Raw genomic sequence first — 21,899 nt, forward strand, 5'->3', positions numbered from 1 at the left:
CACAGTATCCTTTCACATGCAGAGGTGGTGCAAGATGAGGTCACTGCGTCCTTGTTCAGTCAGCAAACAGATCCAATACACATTTGGTTTCAGAGGAATCAACTTTAGTGCTTCCTTTCCAAATCCTGCTGGGATTCTTTCAAGGACAATGCCAGGTTTATGGCCTTTCCCTGACCTGACACCCCGGCTAACTGGTTTGTGCTGAGAATTACCATGGAGGGGCACTTTCAGTGCAACACTAAAACCAGGCAAGTGCCTAAAAACTCCTGCAAGACTTGGGATGTGCGGATTGGGCACAATTAACAAATGGGCTCTTCTGCAGCCCAATATGAACCATGGCACCCGAGCAGTGGCCATGCAAGGAGAAATTGTGTGTCCAAGTACATTGACACATACACAGTCATCCCACTCAGATACATACACTACTCAGATAAAAATACACACAAACACTCTTCGCATACACACATACACAATCCACTCAGACAGACACAAGCACGCAACAGACACACACACACACACACACACAAACACACACTCGTACACACAAAACAAAGATACACAAACACACTCACCAGAGAGGCACACACAAATTGTACACACATCCATCAGAAAAAAACACTAACACCACACACACATACCACACAAACAAACACACACACATTCTCTCTTTGTCACGAAAGCTGACTTTGGTGAAAGGGTCCGATCCAGTGCTCTGGTAGCCACACTGCATTGAGTCAGTAGGTAATGAATGTCTAGAGGAAAATGATGTATCCGCACTGATCAATGCTGCCCCAAAATGGTGTCACCCACTACACATCAGAGAGGTTTCTCCATGAGAAGAAGAAAGGAGGAACACTTTGGGTCATCCTTGAGCAGGCAGAGCCTGGTGGAAACTTAGAACTGAAATCTAGATAGTATCTAGGTTAGAGATCACGAAATGTTACAAACAAATAAAATCAGCTGGGAAAGGACAGATAATGGCAGGGTGTTACAGGTGTGACAGGAGCACATGGAGTCGTCTTATGGAAGATTTCCTTGTGCACCAGAGTGTATCCGTGCGACTGTGTGTGGGACTGTGTTAGTATGGGCGTGCCTGTACATATGGAGAGACAGGAAAATGCTAGAGAGAGAGAAAGGTTGTTTGAGGAAAAAAATCATCATAACATGGCTGGCCCCATGATTTATTTTAATTTTATTTTCACTATTTTCTCAGCACTTAATCTGCAGAAATACTTCAAAAATGTTACGAGGGAGAGGCTGAGAGGGCGAGGCCCAGCCTGCAGTGTAGCAATTGTATCACTGCCAGCTGAGCCGAGATCAGGGACCACAGGGAGAGGAGATGCTAGACCACAAAGAGGTGAATGCTTAATTTGTTGCCAGTGGATGTAAGTAGTAGTACCCATTTTGGGGGACTGTGTATTTTTTTATCATCTGATTTTGGCCATGAGCAAGCGAGAGAAAGGAAGAAAACAGTGACAAAGGGAGAGGGCAAGAATGAAACGAAAGCTGCAAAAGTGAGTTAGAGAGACATGAAGAGTCGGGCAGTATAGGAAAGAGGTAGGAAGTGGAATTAAGACTAGGCATCTGGAGCATTCTGCCAGACCAGCGTCGGGCTGCTAAAAACATTTCGGGCTGCTCCACTGTGTTTTTTTTCGATAAAATAAGAAGTATCCCATCCCTGGTTATGTTAGGGATAAGCAGTGTTCTTAAATTGTTCTTAAATTGTAAACATTTTTATGAGTGAGCACTCACTAGTAGAACCGATGACTAAACAGGAAGTGATCTCACACAAAGATTGACATAATTGATAATCAAATAAAGTAAAGCTAATAGAATAACACCATAACTACACTAAATGAGAAAAATGTCTGACAAATGTTGAACATCACTTGTTTCCTTCCAATAAATGCCTGTAGGAAGGGTCCTCTAGCAGTGGTGCTGAGTCCCGATGTTTATGCAGCTCCCATGAGCTGCTCTGGACAAACCACAACTCTGAACAGAGGTGTATATAGAGCTCATGCTCTGTCAAGTGGAAACGCTGTAGGTGCAACGATAAACGGAATGCCATTTCTACAGGGTTAACTCTAGGTAAAAAAGAGAGGACGAAATTCTATTGCTACTCACTTATCCAAGTCTAATATTATATGTAAAAACAAACAGCTCAAAGAACACGGAATAGGAATGAGCATGTTCTGCCAACAGAAGAGGCAGAGAAGGAAAAAGACTCAACACTTCCAGTGGGTGCGGTCTGGGATAACTTCCCAAGCGTGAACGGTGCAGAATGTGCGGTGGCCCCAGACACTGGGAAGGACTGCATTGTGTGAGGAGTGCAGAGGGTGGGAGGGCCCTGGGTGGGCCCTGGTGGGAGAGCCCCAGGCACTGGGAAGGACTGCACTGTGTGAGGGGTGCAGAGGGTGGGAGGGCCCTGGGTGGGCCCTGGTGGGAGAGCCCCAGACACTGGGAAGGACTGCACTGTGTGAGGGGTGCAGAGGGTGGGAGGGCCCTGGGAGGGCCCTGGTGGGAGAGCCCCAGACACTGGGAAGGACTATATTGTGTGAGGGGTGCAGAGGGCCCTGGGAGGGCCCTGGGAGATCCCTGGTGGGAGAGCCTCAGACACTGGGAAGGACTACATTGTGTGAAGGGTGCAGAGGGTGGGAGGGCCCTGGAAGGGCCCTGTTGGGAGAGCCCCAGACACTGGGAAGGACTGCATTGTGTGAAGGGTGCATAGGGTGGGAGGGCCCTGGTGGGAGGCTGGTGGGAGGGCCCTGGGAGGGCCCTGGTGGGAGGGTCCCAGACACTGGGAAGGACTGCATTGTGTGAGGGGTGCAGAGGGTGGGAGGGCCCTGGGAGGGCCCTGGTGGGAGAGCCCCAGACACTGGGAAGGACTATATTGTGTGAGGGGTGCAGAGGGCCCTGTGAGGGCCCTGGGAGGGCCCTGGTGGGAGAGCCCCAGACACTGGGAAGGACTATATTGTGTGAGGGGTGCAGAGGGCCCCGGCGGGGGCCCTGGGAGGGCCCTGGTGGGAGAGCCTCAGACACTGGGAAGGACTGCATTGTGTGAAGGGTGCAGAGGGTGGGAGGGCCCTGGTGGGAGGCTGGTGGGAGGTGGGAGGGCCCTGGTGGGAGGCTGGTGGGAGGGCCCTGGGAGGGCCCTGGTGGGAGGGCCCCAGATAATGGGAAGGACTGCATTGTGTGAGGGGTGCAGAGGGTGGGAGGGCCCTGGTGGGAGGGTCCTGGTGGGAGGGCACTGGGTACCCTGGTGGGAGGGCCCCAGACACTGGGAAGGACTGCATTGTGTGAGGGGTGCAGAGGGTGGGAGGGCCCTGGGAGGGCCCTGGTGGGAGAGCCCCAGACACTGGGAAGGACTGCATTGTGTGAAGGGTACATAGGGTGGGAGGGCCCTGGTGGGAGGCTGGTGGGAGGGCCCTGGGAGGGCCCAGGTGGGAGGGCCCCAGACACTGAGAAGGACTGCACTGTGTGAAGAGTGCAGAGGGTTGGATGGTCTCAGACACTAGAAAGAACTGTGCTGTGTGGAGTGTGCAGTGTATGGATGTCACCCCACACAGGGATGGTCTGCATTGTGTGGCGAGTGCAGTGCTTGGGGAGGAACCGGACAGTGGGAAGGACTGCATTGCGTGGAGGGTGCAGAGGGTGGGAGGGCCCTGGTGGGAGGGCACTGGGAGGGCCCTGGTGGGAACGCCTCAGACACTGGGAAGGACTGCATTGTGTGAGGGGTGCAGAGGGTGTGAGGGCCCTCGGAGGGCCCTGGTTGGAGAGCCCCAGACACTGGGAAGGACTGCACTGTGTGAAGAGTGCAGAGGGTTGGATGGTCCCAGACACTAGAAAGAACTGCGCTGTGTGGAGTGTGCAGTGTATGGATGTCACCCCACACAGGGATGCTCTGCATTGTGTGGCGAGTGCAGTGCTTGGGGAGGAACCGGACAGTGGGAAGGACTGCATTGCGTGGAGGGTGCATTGAGTGCAAGGATACCAGATAGGGACTGTAAATGCATGCACTGTATGAAGGGTGTATTTTGGGGGTTGGCACTAGACAAATTAAATTACTGTACTGTATGAAAGGCCGGCTGAGTGGGTGGGATGGTACCAACACTGAGAATGACTGCAGGGTTTGATGCTTATGAGGGTGTCATGACAACAATCAATATTTTGGTGTGGCTGCCATTTGGGCCAGATGTGGAATGTGAGATGGCACAGGCAGGATCTGGGGGATAGCGCACTGTTAAAAGGCTGTAGAGAACAGAGTGGCAGAAAACCACTGACAGGGCTTGGGGCTGAAGGGATGGCACTGACACAGAGGATGAATGCAGTGTATGAATGGGCAGAACAGAAGTTGGCACCATGCCGTGCCTACGAGAGACAGTAATGGGTAGGAGGTGACTGTGATGCATTAAGGGTACATAGAAGTTGGCACCAGGCATTGCTAGTGCCTCTTGCGTTTGAAGGGAGAGAAGTTAAGTCCCAAAGGTGGTAAGACCTCCTTCAGGCCTCTCGCCAGTGAACAGCGCCCAGTGCATTGTTTTGTAAACGACATTGGAATCAATTTAGAACTAGAAAGCCACATTTATTTTCAGTGCAAATGATCTTTTGTCTCTGGAACAGGATTCAAAATCAGGTGGTATTTTTACCTGTCGCTAATAATACATGTGCTGTCTGACCATGTCAAGTAGTCCCAATATTATTTTCCACAATATAAAAAGTGGTTCGTAGAAGATGAGAGAGGGCTGTGGCAAGGATCGGTGGACATAGACGACTGATAGGTTGCAAATCTCTAGGCTGCTGTTGCAGGCTGGAGGAACCTCCTTTTCCCAGGGAAGTTCTCTTATCTAACTGGCTTCGTGGAGGATAGCTGAATTGGTAGTGGTGTTTCAGATTTTGGGCTGTGCACATGATCTGCATTACCCCCAGAAGATGCCTCAATTGCCCCACTCCCAAAATCAAATATAAAGTCTCTTTAGATGGATGTGTGCTAGGAGACCATGGTGTGCATAGGGACCAACCTTTGTTTACACAAGAACTTTTCCATTGAAAATTTTGAGGTAACCGTATATGGAGATGTTTTCTCAGTCTGGGAATTACCAGGCTTCTGAGTTGAATACACAAAACTTTGCTGTAAGCCAGCCTTGTCAAGCTTCCCCAGGAACATTTCTAAACGGTTTCAATTGCCCAAGGTATTTGACACCCCTTCACAGTGAAAGTTGTCCTTTTCTGATTGGAAGTGGTGATCCCTTAACCACTCTCAAAATCCACAAGTACTGGACCCCCGAATGCAGTATTTTGAACAGCCCAGTGAGCTGTTAGGATTTTCGAAGAGAGCATTCCGGAATGAGGCCAGCCTGGTGCCCATCCCCTACGTAGAAGGAGCACCTGGACAGACAACTCACATAAAGTTGAGAAGCCTGTTCTGCCACCTGACTGGATCAATGAACCCATCTGTCATGTAAATGGGAGCCTACATCTTCATACCACGGTGGTCAGCTAAAGTCCTGCCCATCCACAGTGAAAAACAGTGCTTGATTTGTGCTGGTGATTGCAGGAAGTGGGCACCCGCACTCATTTCGTAAGGACCAAAAGTTATTTTTCATGGTCAGATTTTGGCCCAGTGCAAGAAAGAGGAAAGGATAAAAAGGAGAAATAATGTGAAAGAGAATGATAGGAAAACAGTAACAAAAGAGAGACAGAATGAAAATGAACCTGCAAGAGTGAGATAAAGAGACAGGAACTATTGTGTGGTGAAAGAAAAAAAACCTGAGGTGGAATCGAAACTAGGCGTCCACGTCATTTGACAGTTCAAGCATTCTGTAGCAACACGATGGGATCCAAAGAAAATGTTTTGGCACCTACACCTATTTTTTCCAGTTTACTCACTGATAGTTCTTCGCAGGGGGATCCAGGCCAGCCATTAGAAGGGCTAGACTGAAACACTGTAAATGTCTCCCTCCAAAGGTCACAGGTCAAACAGGATGCCAGCCCTGTCGGCCAGACCATTGTCTCATCAGCATCAAGCAGCAGACTGACAGGTGAAGGTGGTGACACCAGCTAGTCAAGGAAGCCAGCACGTTCCCGGCTACCTCCTAATGCTAAAATTCCAGGCAACTTTCATGATGGTGGTGTGCTGGTGATTCATGATTCATCAGCACACCACTGCTTTGACACCTTAAAAAAGTTGAGAGCCTCTGAAGGATGCGCAATACCAGCTTCATCTGCCAGTTTAGCCTCAGGAACTTGCTCATCTTCAAGTGCTTGGCCTCACTGCACATGGGTAAAGAGTCACAATCCCCTCGTGGTACCAGACATTCCTGGTGAATCCAGACCTCCCCAAACAGTATCTTGCTTCACCTTTGTGTCTTCATCCCAAAATAAAGTCTGTTCATCATGAGATCTGGTATGGCAGAGAGAATGTGCAGAATGTGGATCATCGCCCTCTACCATCAAGAGTAGCTCCCATCAACAGCATGTGCCACAGGGCTTGCAGTGTCTAAATTCCTGATCCTGGAACCAAGCAGAAGTTGATAAAAGGTGAGACCATGCACTCCAACAGTGGAAGTCAGCTTCTAACATCAACTGCAAGGTTCTTCACTTGGGGAGATGAGCAGGTTTCAAAAGCAATGGTCAAGAGCCTTCCAACTCCATGGACAGCTATATTTCCTGGTTGTGTATCTCCCACTTCATGGGCTAACATCAGCGGAAGACTCCAGCGTCAAAGGCAAAGGGTGAATTATCCATGGTTCTGAAGTGCGGTGGACTGATATATTGCTATTGACTTAACATTAACCATCATATGATTTCACTTGGCCCCACTGTTGTTCATTAAAGATTGACTTCCAGTTTTCACATTTCCAATTTTTGTTGTAACTTTGGAAAACATACTTATAGATCAGTACGCTTATCTTCTGTGTGAATAGTATTTATTGTATTGTCATTTGGTTGTACATTAAGTGGAATTCTACTTTCCTAAGAGATGTAGCTCTGGCCAGTCATATGGATACACATTGGTGATATTACTGTTAAACTGTACCTTGTGTCAATCATCTAACAACCTCATAAAGAACTCAAGCCTTGACTGCTTACCCATTGCTGGTCTTGCTGATCAAGGAAGCTGACAAGTCCTGTTGTGTAACTTCAGATGTCTGAGAACTCGCATAAGGTAAGGAACATTTATAAGATCACCTCAGAAACTATTTAGTGGGCCTTACTTGCTCCCAGACGCTGTAAAAACATCTAACACAACTTACCTTCCAACAAGTAGAACATAATGGCGAATAAATGGTACTTGCTGTTTGTATAACACTCTTCTGTCATTTGTAGGGCTGCAGTTCTTTTGGATGTCTAGGGACTACATTGATGTTTGAAACTTGTTTCGAGAAGACCAGGGTTTTATTGGGCCTTAAAGTGTCTCCATCTGGCAGTTGGAATTACTGCAGACTGACATCTCATTGGGCTTTGAGTGATTTCCCTCTTGCTTTCAAAATTATGTAGTCTGCAAAACAGATAGAGCTCTTAATCCCATGAGGGGTTGGGATATGCTGTAGTAACCAGCTTGAGACGGAGTGTCAGAGAGTGAGAGCAAGTATGCAAGCATGACATCTGTGAGCAAAATAGGGTGTGCGTGAAGACAAGTGGAAGGGTGTGAGGACACCGGAAGTGTGCAAATTGAGATAAATGCAATAGAGTTTTTTTCCTTACTTACCAATTGGAAGGACAAGCAAATCATGCTCACTTCTCCATAGCTCCTCATCCATCAGTATCAGGGACCCTGTGTCTTGCTATTCACACTGAGGTACAGATCAAGGCAAAACAAGCACAGGCAAAGCTATTAAATCTCACGTGGGTTGCCACCTTTTTGCCTTTGTTCATGTTTGTATTGTAATTTTTTTTGTAAAACTTTATTATTGAGGAGCTGTTGGGCCCTCACCAAATAAAAAATAAATATTAGCTAAAAGCTGAAATGTTCTCTGGTCTATCAAACCAGATTGCCATGTTAGTCTCTGGCACTGAGGGGAACTACTTTGAGTGGATGCGCTTCTCGTGACACAGCAGAATGCTGCCACTCATAGAGAAGTGAGCCAGTGGCCGAAGTGGGCTGACCCATGCAGTATGCCATAGTGGGCAGAAGAAAAATTGGCAGGACAGAATAATAGACCAATGGGTGAGAAGAGATAGCTGAAAGCCCTCTGAAGTAAAATTCTCACTAGGACATTCCAAAATGATGTATGAAACCCTCCTTACTTCGGTTACTATTTTACAGCCAGCTTTCGGACATGCTCCTGTCTCAGCAGAGGACCCACATTCGGATTTGTGAGGTTTAGGTTCTAGATTAGGACTCCATTCGGTGCAGAGCTTGATGGAACTCTCTGTGTTGTGGACTAATGGATTAAAGAGGGTCTCTTCTGTCTCATACCACGTGCCCAGAAACAAGCAGGCCAAGGGAAGAACGTTTTCTTTTAAATATGGTGTGTTTTGAGATACGTATATTAGCGTGCGCTACGGGACAGGTAGAGCTCGGCACTAATGACAGAGGCAGGCATTGCCTTGATGAGGAGAATCCCAAGCTGGCTTCACTACTTGTATGTAACTTGGGGTCCCGGACAGCTCACTGTACAAACTGCAGACAATAATCACGTGATTGTGCTCAACTTTTTCCAGAAACACCAGCCATGGTTGCTTAAATTGAGAACCCCTCCCTACTCTTGACAACACTGTAGACTAATGAAGTAAATATATTTGACGGAGTCCACCCGTTCCTAGGTGTACTCCTATTTGGCAGAGCAAAGAAACGGGGCCCAGACAGATAACGTTTTTATCCCAAGATCAACCTTTTGTTGTAAGTGTAAATCACAAGATTATAACTCGGATTGTCAATTTTTATGGCAGTCAATTTAGGCACCGGACCGCATCTCCTAGTAATGTTCGCCTTTATGTTCCTTCAGGATTTAGCTGTGTTTTGTGGTGGTGTGGAGGGCCCCATGTGTGTGATTCGGGCACCTCTCTAACTAGAGTTTACAGAGGCCCTTTGTGCGTGTGCACTGAAGGCCCCGTCACTGCTCAGGAGGAATTAATTAAAAGTCAAACGGGTCATTTACCCTCGTGAGAAGGGCAGAGACCATTTCGAACGCCGAGGCCTTCCAACCCTCGGAAGAGAAATGGATACAGTCTTAGTCAAAGGAGAAAGTGAGGGGGAGAGTAAATAACCACAGAAGGCAAGAAGAGAAGAGAGAAGTTAAATAACATTTCATGGGAGCCACATCGAAGTTCAGTGAGCAGAGGTTTAGCACATAGAAGGAGAATGGAGACCTGTTTTCTGAAGGGTGGGTGGATGTCAAATATTCAGTCAAGAAATGTACAAGAAGAGATGCGGGATGAGACAAATTGAGTATGTTTCTTCAAGAAAGAATGTATGAATTGAAACGTTTATCTTAGTGAGGTACGGAAGAAAATATTACATGTTTTTGTAACAAAAATGGAGTTGTGGGTAGGAAGCACTTCAGTGGAGAAGGAGGCAGGAGCTTAGCTACCACTGGTGCTGCAGGTGCAGTAGCAAAGGGGCCAATTGAACCCTCATAAAAACTGTATTCTATGACCCCAACATCATAGGGGTTGTTTCCTTGTTTTCACCAGTGCTAGTAGCATCCTTGAGACACATGCGTGACTACAGCAACACTCTATATGGCACAATCTCTGACCAAATCCTACAGAGGCACCAGACCATCCAGAAAACCACTGCAAGACTCGTACTCGACATCCCATGCCACAGCTGCACCTACACCACACTGCACCACGGGAAGCTTCACTGGCTCCCCAATCACAAGTGCAGCCTATTCAAACTTCTCATACACACATAGAAAGCCCTACACAACACAGGACCAGAATACCTGAACAGCTGCATACACTTTCACCAAACCACCAGACACCTACGCTCTACCTCACTGGCACTCACACACATTCCCCCACATCAGCAAAATCAAAACTGGAGGTCGCTCATTCTTTTACATCACAACCAAGACATGGAATGACCTCCCTCTACATATCAGAGCCTCCTCCTCACTTCTTAAGCTCCGCACGAAGCTGAAGACTCGGCTCTTGGAATAAGCACCTTGGGGACCACAAAACTACATGTACAAGCGTCTGGATACCCTCTGGGGTGATTAGTGCACTATAAAAATCAATATAACACAATATAACAGGAGGGCAGAGAGAGGAGAAAACGTTTTTAACAGGAAGCTTTAGGGCAAGGATTAAAATTCCTGGAAGAGTGGAAATGAGGAGAGTAGGAAGGGGTAGTACAAGAGAGGATGGTCGATTGGAAAATGGTTTAGAGAGAAGCTGTGTGAGAGGAGAAAAACATTGCACCAAGGTTCAGAAACAAGAGATGATCAAAGCCCCAAAACCACTGGATTAACCACTAACCTTGGGTTCTACAGTAGTGTGCTACTCACTGCAAAAAGCGTCAATGCTTCATCAGGGGAAGTAGGTGTTATGGAAATGCAATTACTGTATGATACAAGACAATGGGGGGACAGTAGAAGAGTTACGTTTTAGAAGAGAAAGGCACTGAGAACATAGACCTTTAGTAGCAGGATCTCAACTTTAGAAGAAATCACCTCATTTGCAGCAAATCTCAGACCACAAACATCTTACACTACTGTATGAGTAATAATTTTGGTACCAATCACCCCCTCACTACTGTGTGATCTTGCACTCTAAGTTGCCAGAGGCAAATAACAGAGGTCGTGGTGCGGGAGGGCAGGAGGCTTGGTTTGGAGGTGTTTTAGGTCTTCCATTTGGCTTCTGGACACTTATGATGGAAAGTCACTCTCCAATAGAAAGCAAACATGTGGTATGACATGGGCCTTTACAAAGCTCACCTTGTGTAGCTTTTCCATTCAGTTCTTCTGTCCAGGCCACGGTCGTTCGGCGGATTCTGAAATGAGAGAGTCAATGAGAGGGTCAGCTCATATCATACACTTAGCTCCCTGGGTTCTGCTGCATTCTACTGTAGAAAATGGAAGACTGAGGGCTCATCTAATTAAAGAATAGTAGGTCCGAGCGGGGACACTTGCTCATAGAGCCCAAGTGAAAGCCACGTTTCCAATCAAACTAGTCAAAACTTGGTAACCTTTCGTCCCACCACAGGACATCAGCCTACCATGCCAGAGGACTAGGGCCTGCGGCTCCTAGTGATCATCAGTCTCACAACCACAAAGGATGCCAAGCCAAAAGCCACTAGGGAAACAAAGACCCATACACCTAAAGAATCCAATCACTGAACTCCTGAGGGTGCCCTCGACACAGTACCCCCAGGCACCCCATTGTATCCTTATGTCCCCAATGGCTAGATGAGCATGGCATAGGTCCTCTAGGGTGTCCTAGACTTACATCCACCACATGGTGTCATACATAGACCCTCTAATGTATACAAGACTCACGACCTCAAGAGAATGCTGGGCTTAGATTCCCACAGAGATCCCCAAACCTAGAGCCTCAAAGGAACATATGGCCCACATCTGTCAGGTAATCAAGACATGCAGAAACCTGAAAATAATGTCCTCAGACACCCACTTCTACTTCCATCTCTCTCCTGTTCCATCTCTGTCTACCTGTTGCTCAGATGAATATGGAAGGCTACCCACAACATACTCCTGTTCCTTCCAGTACTATACCACTGTCTCCACAAAACGCCTTCTCATTCGCTCTATCCTGCTCCCTCTGTTCCAGTCTACTTGCTCCTCATTTACAATGAAATCAAAAATTGTCATTCAAATAAAACTGATTTAAACTATTTCACTAGAATCCTCCCCACTTTGCCTCAGACTCACAGGCCCCAGGAACATAGACCCAGGGGCTGCAGATGAGCTTTGATTATTGTCACTAGGTCATCCTAAATTCGCAATTGTCAGCACACCCATGAACTCTGATCTACTGACACCAAGTAACTCCAACTCCATGAACACCCCAAGGGATGACAACCCACAATACCCAGGTAAACACAGTCCCTCAAACTCACAAGAGACCTAAGCTCCACATTTCCAACTGCATCTCTGGGACAAGTGGTTCACAGTCCCAAGTGGTCACAAGTTGACAAACCTGTAGATTAGCCTAGACCATAAATGCCCAGGGATAGTGTGTCTTTGGACCTCAAGTGGGACTATATCCCCTAGATGACACCAAACTCAAAATACCTAAGAAACTCCAGGAACACAACCAAAGGTGGACTCAAGGTCACAACCTCAGGTGAATACAGGGTGATAACTCACCAAGGAATGTCTGGCCACACCAATAAACAGAAGACCTCGGGCCTGCATCCGCAAAGTCCAGGTAGCAGGGCTGGAAACCCGAGATGATCCAAGTGTCCTTGACCTCCATTGAATTATTGGAGACCTCAGACCCAAACCCAAAATATAGAAAGTACAATGATCATTTGCCTTTCACATCACTGATTTTAGTGTTTTGTTTCGTCTCAGATGCTTCCCCATCTGGGGTGGAATAGAGGAACCATTAAAAATAAAAAAAATCAGATGATTTGCATTCTTAAAATGTATATATCATTTGGATACAGAAGTTTTGAACATACCATTGGAATTCTGACAGTAATAAACTGGTTGTGTGCTTTAAAATTTGAAATAGACCAACAATTTGACCATTGGATGAAGGCATCCCAGACCTCTGATTTGATTAATCCCTAACCTCTGAATGCAACATGCAGGGCCACTGCAATTATGCAGCAGTAGATGAGCAAATGAAACACTGGGTTGAATAAATAATGCAGCAAGAAAAATCAGTTTGTGTAGAGTGATGTGGCACATTATGAGGATAGTACTACTTCAATCTTTTGTCATTTTTACACTTGATAACACTGCCTAGGAAAACATTTTACCTTATTAGTACCAATTGAATACCCAAATATAGCAAAAAACAACTGAAAGATGACCAGCCTCCCTTTACAAAGTGCTTTCATACACAGGAACCCAAGTCTCCCATCTATTTAGTAACCTTTGATCTGTTTGAGCTAGAAATACTTTTTTGCTAAATTCTGCAAATTATGCAGCAGGTTATGGATTATGTGGCAAAAGAGGCAAATCCATTATTATGCAAAAATCACCACAAAATTGTATAATTCCAGTGGCCCTGATAAAATGTTTTTGGGTGGACAGCATGATGGCTGATGGGAGTGTCTGAGATTTCAGAAGGGAGCTTCCCAGTCCTTTATCTGGGAGTGTCAAAAAATCGAATAAAGGCATCCAAGGAACTCAACTAGGCATCTAAAAAACCCAGTGGGGGTGATAAAAAAATACAATGTGGAAATTAATAAAACCCAACAGAAGCATTAAAAGGGAAAACAATCCAGTCAGGATGGTAATAATTAAAATCAAAAAGTTCTGAAAAATAAAAAAATAAACGTTTTTTAAGCTTCAGTTGGTTGCTTGAAACCTATATCTGAAGTCTCAAAGTCTGATAGGTTCCTTGAAACAATGACGAAGGCTGCAACCTCTAACATGGAGTATACAAAACTCGGACAGTCTCTTCCATGGAGCATTCCAAACGATGGCAACTGAAAATTATGTAAGAAATACTTAACTGAGAATTGGCACACAGAGGGCCAGATTTACAAGGCCCTTGCGCCTCCTTGGGCCACTATAGCATCAATTTTTTTTACGCTAATGTGGCATTACGGAGGCCATTTCCTTGCGCCATATTTACAAAGTGGCACAATTCTAGCTGTGCGCCACTTTGTAACCTCTTGCTCGACATTATACGCCAGGTATCAAATGTGCAATGGGGCGTTCCCAAGTGGAGAGTCTCCAAAAATTGGCACAGTGAAATCTACAAGATTTTACTGCGACATTTTTTCCATCATTTTTAACGAGCAGGCATTTAAGTGATGGCCCATAGTAACCTATGGGCCTCCCTAGTGCTTTGCTGCACTAGCGCCATTATTTATGGCACTAATTCAGCATAGCACCACAATAGCATCATGAATTATGATGCTATTGTGGAAACAACCGCCATGGTGTGCCATATTGTAAATACGGTGCAGCCATGGTGTTGTTAGGCTGGGCAGGAGCGACACAAGAAAACTAGCACGTCAGGACTGATGCACCACTTTCTTGTAAATCTGGCCCAGAGTTTGGGAGCTTGTTACAAATTGAAGGTTTGACATTCCCCCAACCCTGGCAATAAGTAGGTCTAGACAGTTTTTTTTTTCTTTACTGAAGCAAGATGTCATGCAAATCCTGGTTACTTAATTTTGCATCCTTCTCATAATTCTGTTTCTTCTTCCCGTGCTTTTTTGCTCAATTTTCAGCCCTGGGACACAGGTTTGAGAACAAACCTTTTGCTTGGACATACACTGTTCTAGACACAGCATGTGAAATATAATGCATAGATATCCTTTGTGACTTGTAGGAGGGGCATACCTCGCTTAAACTTTCCACACAGACAACCGACCAAGTGTATTTTACCCAATATGTATAATTTTCGTGAAAAATTGCACATAGTACATCTGAGAAAAATAGCAGTTTTACCAGCTCCCAGCAATAAGGCTAACATCGGAAGCCCTGGTAGAGGATTCTCTTGTGACGCAGTGAGGTAGCGGCCGACATTGGTCTTTGGATAGCGCTGACCTTCGGTAACGGATAGCGGATGCTGGACTTCCAGTGTCCCTATATTATTTTCTGTTACCTGTCTGAATACCAAACACCCTGCTGGAATTTCAGAAGCTCTGCTAATGCACATAGCTAATGCATGGCCCTGGACCAGCGCGCCTGAAAACTCACGAGGAAGACGTTGAGGAGGGGAGTGCCCCAAGTGGACCTGTGGTTATGAAAAGGCTCGTGTCTGTTAAGAACATCCGGGGACTCGGAAAGCTTCCTCCCGGCGATCAATTCTCCTGCTCGCCACAGTGGGCTTTAACGAGTCATAAGTGACAGACGATAAATTAGAGCCGGGTCATGAATGGGGAATTAAAGCAGAAAATCCTGCATTCACAGGAGGATTAAAGAGTAATGGGAGCATCTGTGCTTCGGGGAAAAGGGAGGGGGTGGGGGGGCTTGGAGGAGTATGTGACACCCCGGCATCTCTGCCAAGGCAGCTCAATCCTGAAACCAGCACTCGTACTACTCCAGTACTGGAGCTCACATAAGGCTGGATCAATGCAGATAATCTTGAATCCACGGCTCATACCGTTGCAATAGTGCTCAGCCACAGCTCTGGGCAGCTCAGTCCCTCATGCTAACCCCAGTCGCTGATCCAGTACTGGCACTTTCACACAACTCTACCAATACAGCTCCATCTTCATTGCACACTAACTACACACAGCTCTGCTAATGTATTTTAATGCTACCGAGGCCTACAAGCAGCTCTATAGAAGCAGCTCAATTCTGAATATATTATACCGTGCTATTCCAGTACTGGGCCTCACATAGCACTATTTCATTACAGAGATTCACGCACAGCAGTGTTGATGCACCATGGTCTTTAATGTGCAAAAGGCTTTAGTGCAGTAAATGGCCAAAAGCCATTTGTGGAGACATTTGTAACTTGTAGAGACTCACTTGTAACTTGTGGAGACTCATTTGTAACTTGTGGAGACTCATTTGTCAATCAATCAATCAGTGTTTATAAAGCACAGCTACTCACCCGCAGGGGTCTCAAGGCGCTGGGAGACTCATTTTAAGTTCTTCTGAGATGAGGTTACTATAACTTGCACCCCTGTCATGCACAGTGTTGTCATCAATTATGTCATTTCAAATGTTAAGTGATCTTATCAGTGATGCCATCGATCATGTCAGGAGAGATGTAGTGTGGGGCACTGATTGGCGAGGGCATGAGTTATAGTTAAGATAACTATAACTGGGGAATTTCAGTGATTCTGTTAGTTTAAAACACTATGGGCCTGATTACAACTTTGGAGGAGGGTGTTAATCCGTCCCAAATGTGACGGATATCCTGCCCACCATATTACGAGTTCCATAGGATATAATGGACTCGTAATACGGCGGGTGGTATATCCGTCACATTTGGGACGGATTAACACCCTCCTCCAAAGTTGTAATCAGGCCCTATGTTTTAACTGACATTTTCACCTAATTATAACGTCCCTATAACCTGTGTGTTTTTTCAGTGAATTTCTGAGGTTTTTTAATACAATGTAAGATAGTATTACCATATCTTAATGGTATGTCACTTTAAGCTTTGTTTTTTTCAGTGAATTTCTAGGTTTAAAAAAAATGTAAAGTAATATTTTAATACCATATGAAATGCCACCTTCACGCTGCGCATGGCCAGAGGTCGTTCGTGCCACTCGGTTGGCTGCAGGGTCTGGCATGGCTTGCGGACAGGCCCTGCATCTAACCCCTAATCCCAAGCCCTGTGCCCAACCCCTCAAAGGCAAGCAACCCTATGCCGCAAACATTTTTTTATTTTTTAATGTTGCTTGAGGGCTGCTGCATCCCCTGATGCTCCTCCACAACAATAAAAAGTTTTGTGGTGTCCTTGCCCCTTCTAGGGACAACATCAAGCTCCCAAAAAAGTTTCAAGAACCCTTTGCAGGACATTATGGGGTGCTTTTTCAATGAGCAGTAAATAATAAATGAGCAGGTCCTGCTGCTCATTTAATTTTCTTTTTTTAACTTTTATTTTTTATGCCCTGGTGCCCATCCGGGACAAATCTTTTTTTATTATTATTGGGAAGGGGCTGTGTGGCCCCACCTTTCCCAAGTCATTACAGACCCCAGGGACCCCATCCCCCGGGAATGTGTTCATTAATTATGAGGAGAGGACCCCTGGACCCACCTCCCTGAGCCTTTAGGGGCCCCAGGGACCTCATACACTAGGGCTGTACTCACTTATTAATCAGAAGGGTGCACGCAGCCCCCATCCGCAAGCCTTAATAGGCTGTGTGAATGCAATCCCCAGGCCTGTATTTTCTTTTTTAATGGGAGTGGGGCATGTGGACCCCCCTCTCTAAGCCTTTACGGGGCCCTGAGGATCCCATCCTCAGAGACTTTTATAGGTGGAGGGGTGAGCGACCCCCACTCCCTGAGCCTTTACGGCCCCAAAGACCCATTCCCCATCCCCATGGTCTAATGTGGGTATCCCGGTGCCCATCTGTGGCACCCACAACAGACAACGTTAAGTGCTTCACAGGGAGGCTCAGGGCTCCTGTGGTGCCAGTGGCTCCCCGCATGCATCCATTCTGGGTGCAGCAGGAGACAGTTTTTGTCCCACCCAGCAAAAGCAGGTATTTTTCTCTGCTCCCATCACACAGGAGCAATCTGAGTTTCCCTGACCACAAGAATGTGGCAAGAAAACAAATTTGTGCTCCTAACTGGCCGAAGCAATTTTGCAGCTCTCAACGGGTGGGTGCATACATGTTTTCCCTATCCACACTATTGTGTGCAAGGAAACATTATCCCAGGGGTGGGATCCCTGGAACACAGTGAATGAGCCTGCCCAACAGGATGGGGGCCTCCAGGCCTTTCAAAGATCAGGGAGAGTGGCCGTGAGTCCCCTCCTTTTACAAAAAGGCCCCAGAGATGGATCTAGTGTGCTATAAATTGTTGAGGAGGAGGGCTGCATCCTCCCTCATCTTTAAAAATAATATGGCCTCTGGGATGGAGTCCTTGGGGCCTGTAAAGGCTGAGGGACAGGGGCACATGCCCCCCTTCCTGTAAAAAAGAAATTGCCCAAAGGATGGGGACCCCAGGCTTAAAGAAATTCAGCCCAGGGGGATGAGGTCCCCAGGGTCTTACTAGGCTCGGGGAGGGGATCTGTGTGCCCCTCACTTTTTGTTAACACAGTGGGCCCTGTGGGATGAGGTCCCCATGGCAGAAATCAGCTTGGGAGGGATGCACTCCTTCTTTCCCAAATAATGATATATATTGACCCCGCGGAACCTGGTCCACCCCAGGGGACATTTAAAGTAAAACTAAATATGACGGAGAGCAGGATCTGGTGCGCCGCGGACCGCCATGGCCCAAGCGGGAAGACCGGATCGGGACGCGGTTGGGGCTGCGGTTCGTTTTCCTGGCCGCGGGTTTTGCCGCAGCCCCTTTTTTCGACCTTCTCTCGCACAAGGCCCTAGATTGGGCATCGGGCCTCGGCGAGTTCAGGGCGTGGTGCGCCCTCAGAATTAGAAGTGGGCACCCCCCACCGCTCACTTAACTGGTGATTTCCTGTTCCTTTTCTCTGTCTTCTTTCTTTTCTTTCTTCTTTTCTTCTTTCCTTCGTTTTTCCAAATAGGAGCCATATTCTTCTTTCTCCCAGCATGCCTTTCTTCTGCCTCTTTCCCTGCATGCATTAAGTTCCTTTTCTAAAATGGCGTCTTCATCTATTTTCTCCTGTAGTCCTTTCCCAAACCAACATGGCGTCTTTTACCTTTCCTGTGTGTCACTTCCTGTTTAGGGGTATTTAAGAAGTGGGATTATTGTTCTCCTTGCGCGGCACCACTTCCTTTGGTGGTGATCACGCTCCGTTTTTTTTCCCTCTAGCCTTTTTTCCTTGCTCCTTCCAGTTTCTTCTAGTTATTGTTTTTATTGGAAGACTTACCTTTTTCTTGTGCTTATTCTCTGTTCCAGGGAGTTCCAGTCATAGAGGGTTTTTCCCTTTGGGTTTTTCCTCTGTGACTCCTTCTGGAAGGCATGGACTGTCTTTTGATGTCCCATTGTCAGCAACACTGTGGCTTCCAGAAAGGGCCGCCCTTACCTTGGTCAGAGCAGGACGTACAAAGATTGAGACCATCCTGCAGTTCAAGTTGGCCCAAGCTGTAAGCGACAAGTAAACCCCAACAGATTGCAGTGCTAAGAGAACCAGTTTTCGTCAAGCATTATGGAGAATACTTCGACGGTTGCTGTAGAAACCAACCAGTCGCTACTCATAACCATCCAGCAACAACCCCAGGAACTGCAACAATTATGAAATGAAAATGTGGCTTTACCACATGCCTTGCTTTCCCGAACAACAGATGTTCCCACTATTTCAGCTAGTACGCCACGCTTTTCAGGAGATCCCAACAAGTTGCGTTAATTCCTTGATGCCCTGACATTCTATTTTGCATTTTGACTGTCCCAATTTGCGCAAGATAAAACTAAAGTGTGATCTTTAATTAGTGCCCTGTCTGGTCCTGCTTTAGCCTGGGTGACTCCTTTGGTAGCTTCCAATAATTCCGTGTTGTCTGACTATTCAGCTTTTGTTGCTGCCTTTAAACAAATGTTTAAATGCCCAGGACTGGAGTCTTCTGCTGAGGAGACCTTATGTGATATCCAGCAAGTTACCCAGGATGTTCTATAATATATTACACATTTTAGACAACTGGCAGCAGAAACTACTTGGGTAGAACATACTCTTGTAACCCTTTTTGTAGAGTTCTTCGAGAGGAGATAGAGGACGAACTGGTACATTCAGCTAAATTGGAAGATTTACGAAGTTTAATGGACTTAGCACTCTCCATAGAGTATCGTCTACATGAACGCAAGTTGGAAAAGAGAAAGAATCGTGGACCATCTCATGCAGGCAACCCACGTACCACCATCCATTGTTCTGAAGAGTCTCAACCTGAATTGAGAGAAGCTGCAGAGGAGGAATCTATGCAAATAGACACAGCTTGTGGTCCTCTAACTGCTAGGGAATGTGAAAAGAGACAAAGAAATAGATTATGTCTCTATTGTGGAGCTTCTGGCCATTTGCTTCGTACCTGCCCAGTCCGTCCTGTGAAGTCTCCGGGAAATGCCAATTCTCGTCCACTATGAGAAGGGAGGGGACGGGATTCTCTGGGATACCTTCTATTTGTTCTTCTAAGGAAGATGGAACTGCTCTATTTCTTTTACCTATTACACTGCAGTTATTGGATGGTTGGGAAAAAAGGGCGTTGGTATTATTAGACTGTGCAGCCAGTGGAATATATCTGGATGAGACATGGGCTATGGAACAAAAAATTCCTCAAATATCTGAGGACATTCCTGAGCAAGTTCATACAGTTGATGGATCTATATTAGCTTCCGGTCCTGTCATCAACACTACTTCTACCTGATGTCTACACTTAGTAAAACATCAGGAACATGTCTCTTTTGATCTGATCTCCGCACCTAATCATACAATAATCCTAGGAATAGCCTGGTTTACACAGCATAATACTTATATCAATTAGGAAACCAGAACAATTTTTCTTTCTTCCCAATTTTGTCAAGACTATTGTTATTCCTCAGGAACATATTGGTCATCAAAGGAAATGCTATCAACGGTACCAGAAGTAGGTTGTTCCATAAACTCCACCCAAGGGGTACCTAGTCATTATCTGGACTATGCAGACGTGTTCCAAAAAACCCCGAAACCAGTACTCCACATAGAGAATATGACTGTACCATTTCTCTGGAACATGGTGCCGTTGTCCCCTTTGGTAGAATGTACTCTCTTACTGAACCTGAATAGAAGATACTCAAGGAATATGTGCAAGAAAATATACAGAGTGGTCTGACTGCACCGTCTTCTTCCCCCGCTGAGGCTCCTCTCTTCTTTGTGCCTAAAAAGACGATGGATCGATGTCCCTGTATAGACTTTCGTGGATTGAATACGATTATCGTAAAAGACCGATATCCCCTACCTCTAATAAAAGATATTTTGGAAGCAGTCAGAGGAACGCAGACATTTACTAAGTTAGACCTTATGGGAGCATACCATCTTCTAAGAATAAAGGAAGGTGATGAATGGAAGACCGCGTTTCATACACCCTTTGGTCATTATGAATACTGGGTAATGCCCTTTGGTTTAACCAATGCACCCTCTATTTTCCAGAGATCCATGAATTCTGTGTTTTCTGACCTTTTAAAATCAAACCGTCGTAATATACCTAGATGATATCCTAATATATTCCAGACATCCTGAACATCACACCATGCATGTACTTCAAGTTCTAAACAGACTCAGGCAACACCAGCTCTTCTGTAAACCCCAAAAATTTGAATTTGACAAGACTGAGGTAAAATATTTAGGGTATCATATTAGTCAAGTCGGTATTTCCATGGATCCAGAGAAGGTTCAGGCCATCCTAGACTTGCCGTCCCCCCTTCCATCAAAGAAACCAGTGTTTTTTAGGACTAGTCAACTTCTATCGCCAAATTATTCAAGATTTAGATCAACAAACCAGCCAAATCACACAAACCTTTAACAAAGAGAATTTACGGAATGGTTTTGTCTGGACAGAAGTGGCTAAAATCGCATTCCAAAACCTAAAATGTGCTTTCAACCAAGCTCCTATACTACGACATCCTGACACTATCAATTTATTGTAGTCACCGATGCTTCAGAAAGAGCTATACTAGGGACTTACAAGTAAATTGAATAAGCCAATTGGGTATGAGCCAATGTCACCATGTTTTAAGGTGAGAGCATATGCACTTTAGCACTGATTTGCAGTTGTAAAGTGCGCAAAGTCCTAAAGCCAGCCAAAATAAGGTCAGAAAACGAGAAGGAGGACGGCAAAAAGTTTGAGGGTGACCCTGCAGAAAGGCCATTTCCAACAGGGCCTCATTGTTACAAAGATAGAACAACGATGGATTAGAACATCCGATTTTTTTATCTGTCCCATATGTTATCTGATTCTGAGCAAAATTACTCAGTTTTGGAACAAGAATTTCTAGCTCTAAAAACAGCATGTAATGAGTGGAGACAATTCCTTATGGGATCTAGAGAACCATTTGAAGTAAGAACAGACCATCGAAATTTACAGTGTCTATGAAACTTTCAATGTCGGAAGAGTCGACAAGCCTGTTGGGCTTTCTTCTTTAGTCAATTTGACTTTTATATCACCTATATACCGGGTTCTCAAAATATTCTGGCAGACGCCCTGTCACAACGCTACCCTGAAAGTATCAATCCTCCTTCACAAC

The 21,899-nt window shown here is 45.9% G+C and overlaps 1 protein-coding gene across 1 annotated transcript in view; it reads right to left on the reverse strand.

The window, feature by feature from the left end:
- The window catches only part of DMTN (dematin actin binding protein), a 239,331-nt gene that overhangs the window by 99,267 nt on the left and 118,165 nt on the right, over nucleotides 1-21,899 (reverse strand). The window contains exon 3 of the mRNA XM_069213984.1: nucleotides 10,884-10,939. Coding sequence (XP_069070085.1) covers nucleotides 10,884-10,901 — 18 coding nt within the window. The 5' untranslated portion in view covers nucleotides 10,902-10,939. The remainder of the gene's footprint in view (nucleotides 1-10,883; nucleotides 10,940-21,899) is intronic.

The sequence above is a fragment of the Pleurodeles waltl genome, chromosome 11 (assembly GCF_031143425.1).
Source record: "Pleurodeles waltl isolate 20211129_DDA chromosome 11, aPleWal1.hap1.20221129, whole genome shotgun sequence".
In the NCBI taxonomy this organism is placed as follows: domain Eukaryota; kingdom Metazoa; phylum Chordata; class Amphibia; order Caudata; family Salamandridae; genus Pleurodeles; species Pleurodeles waltl.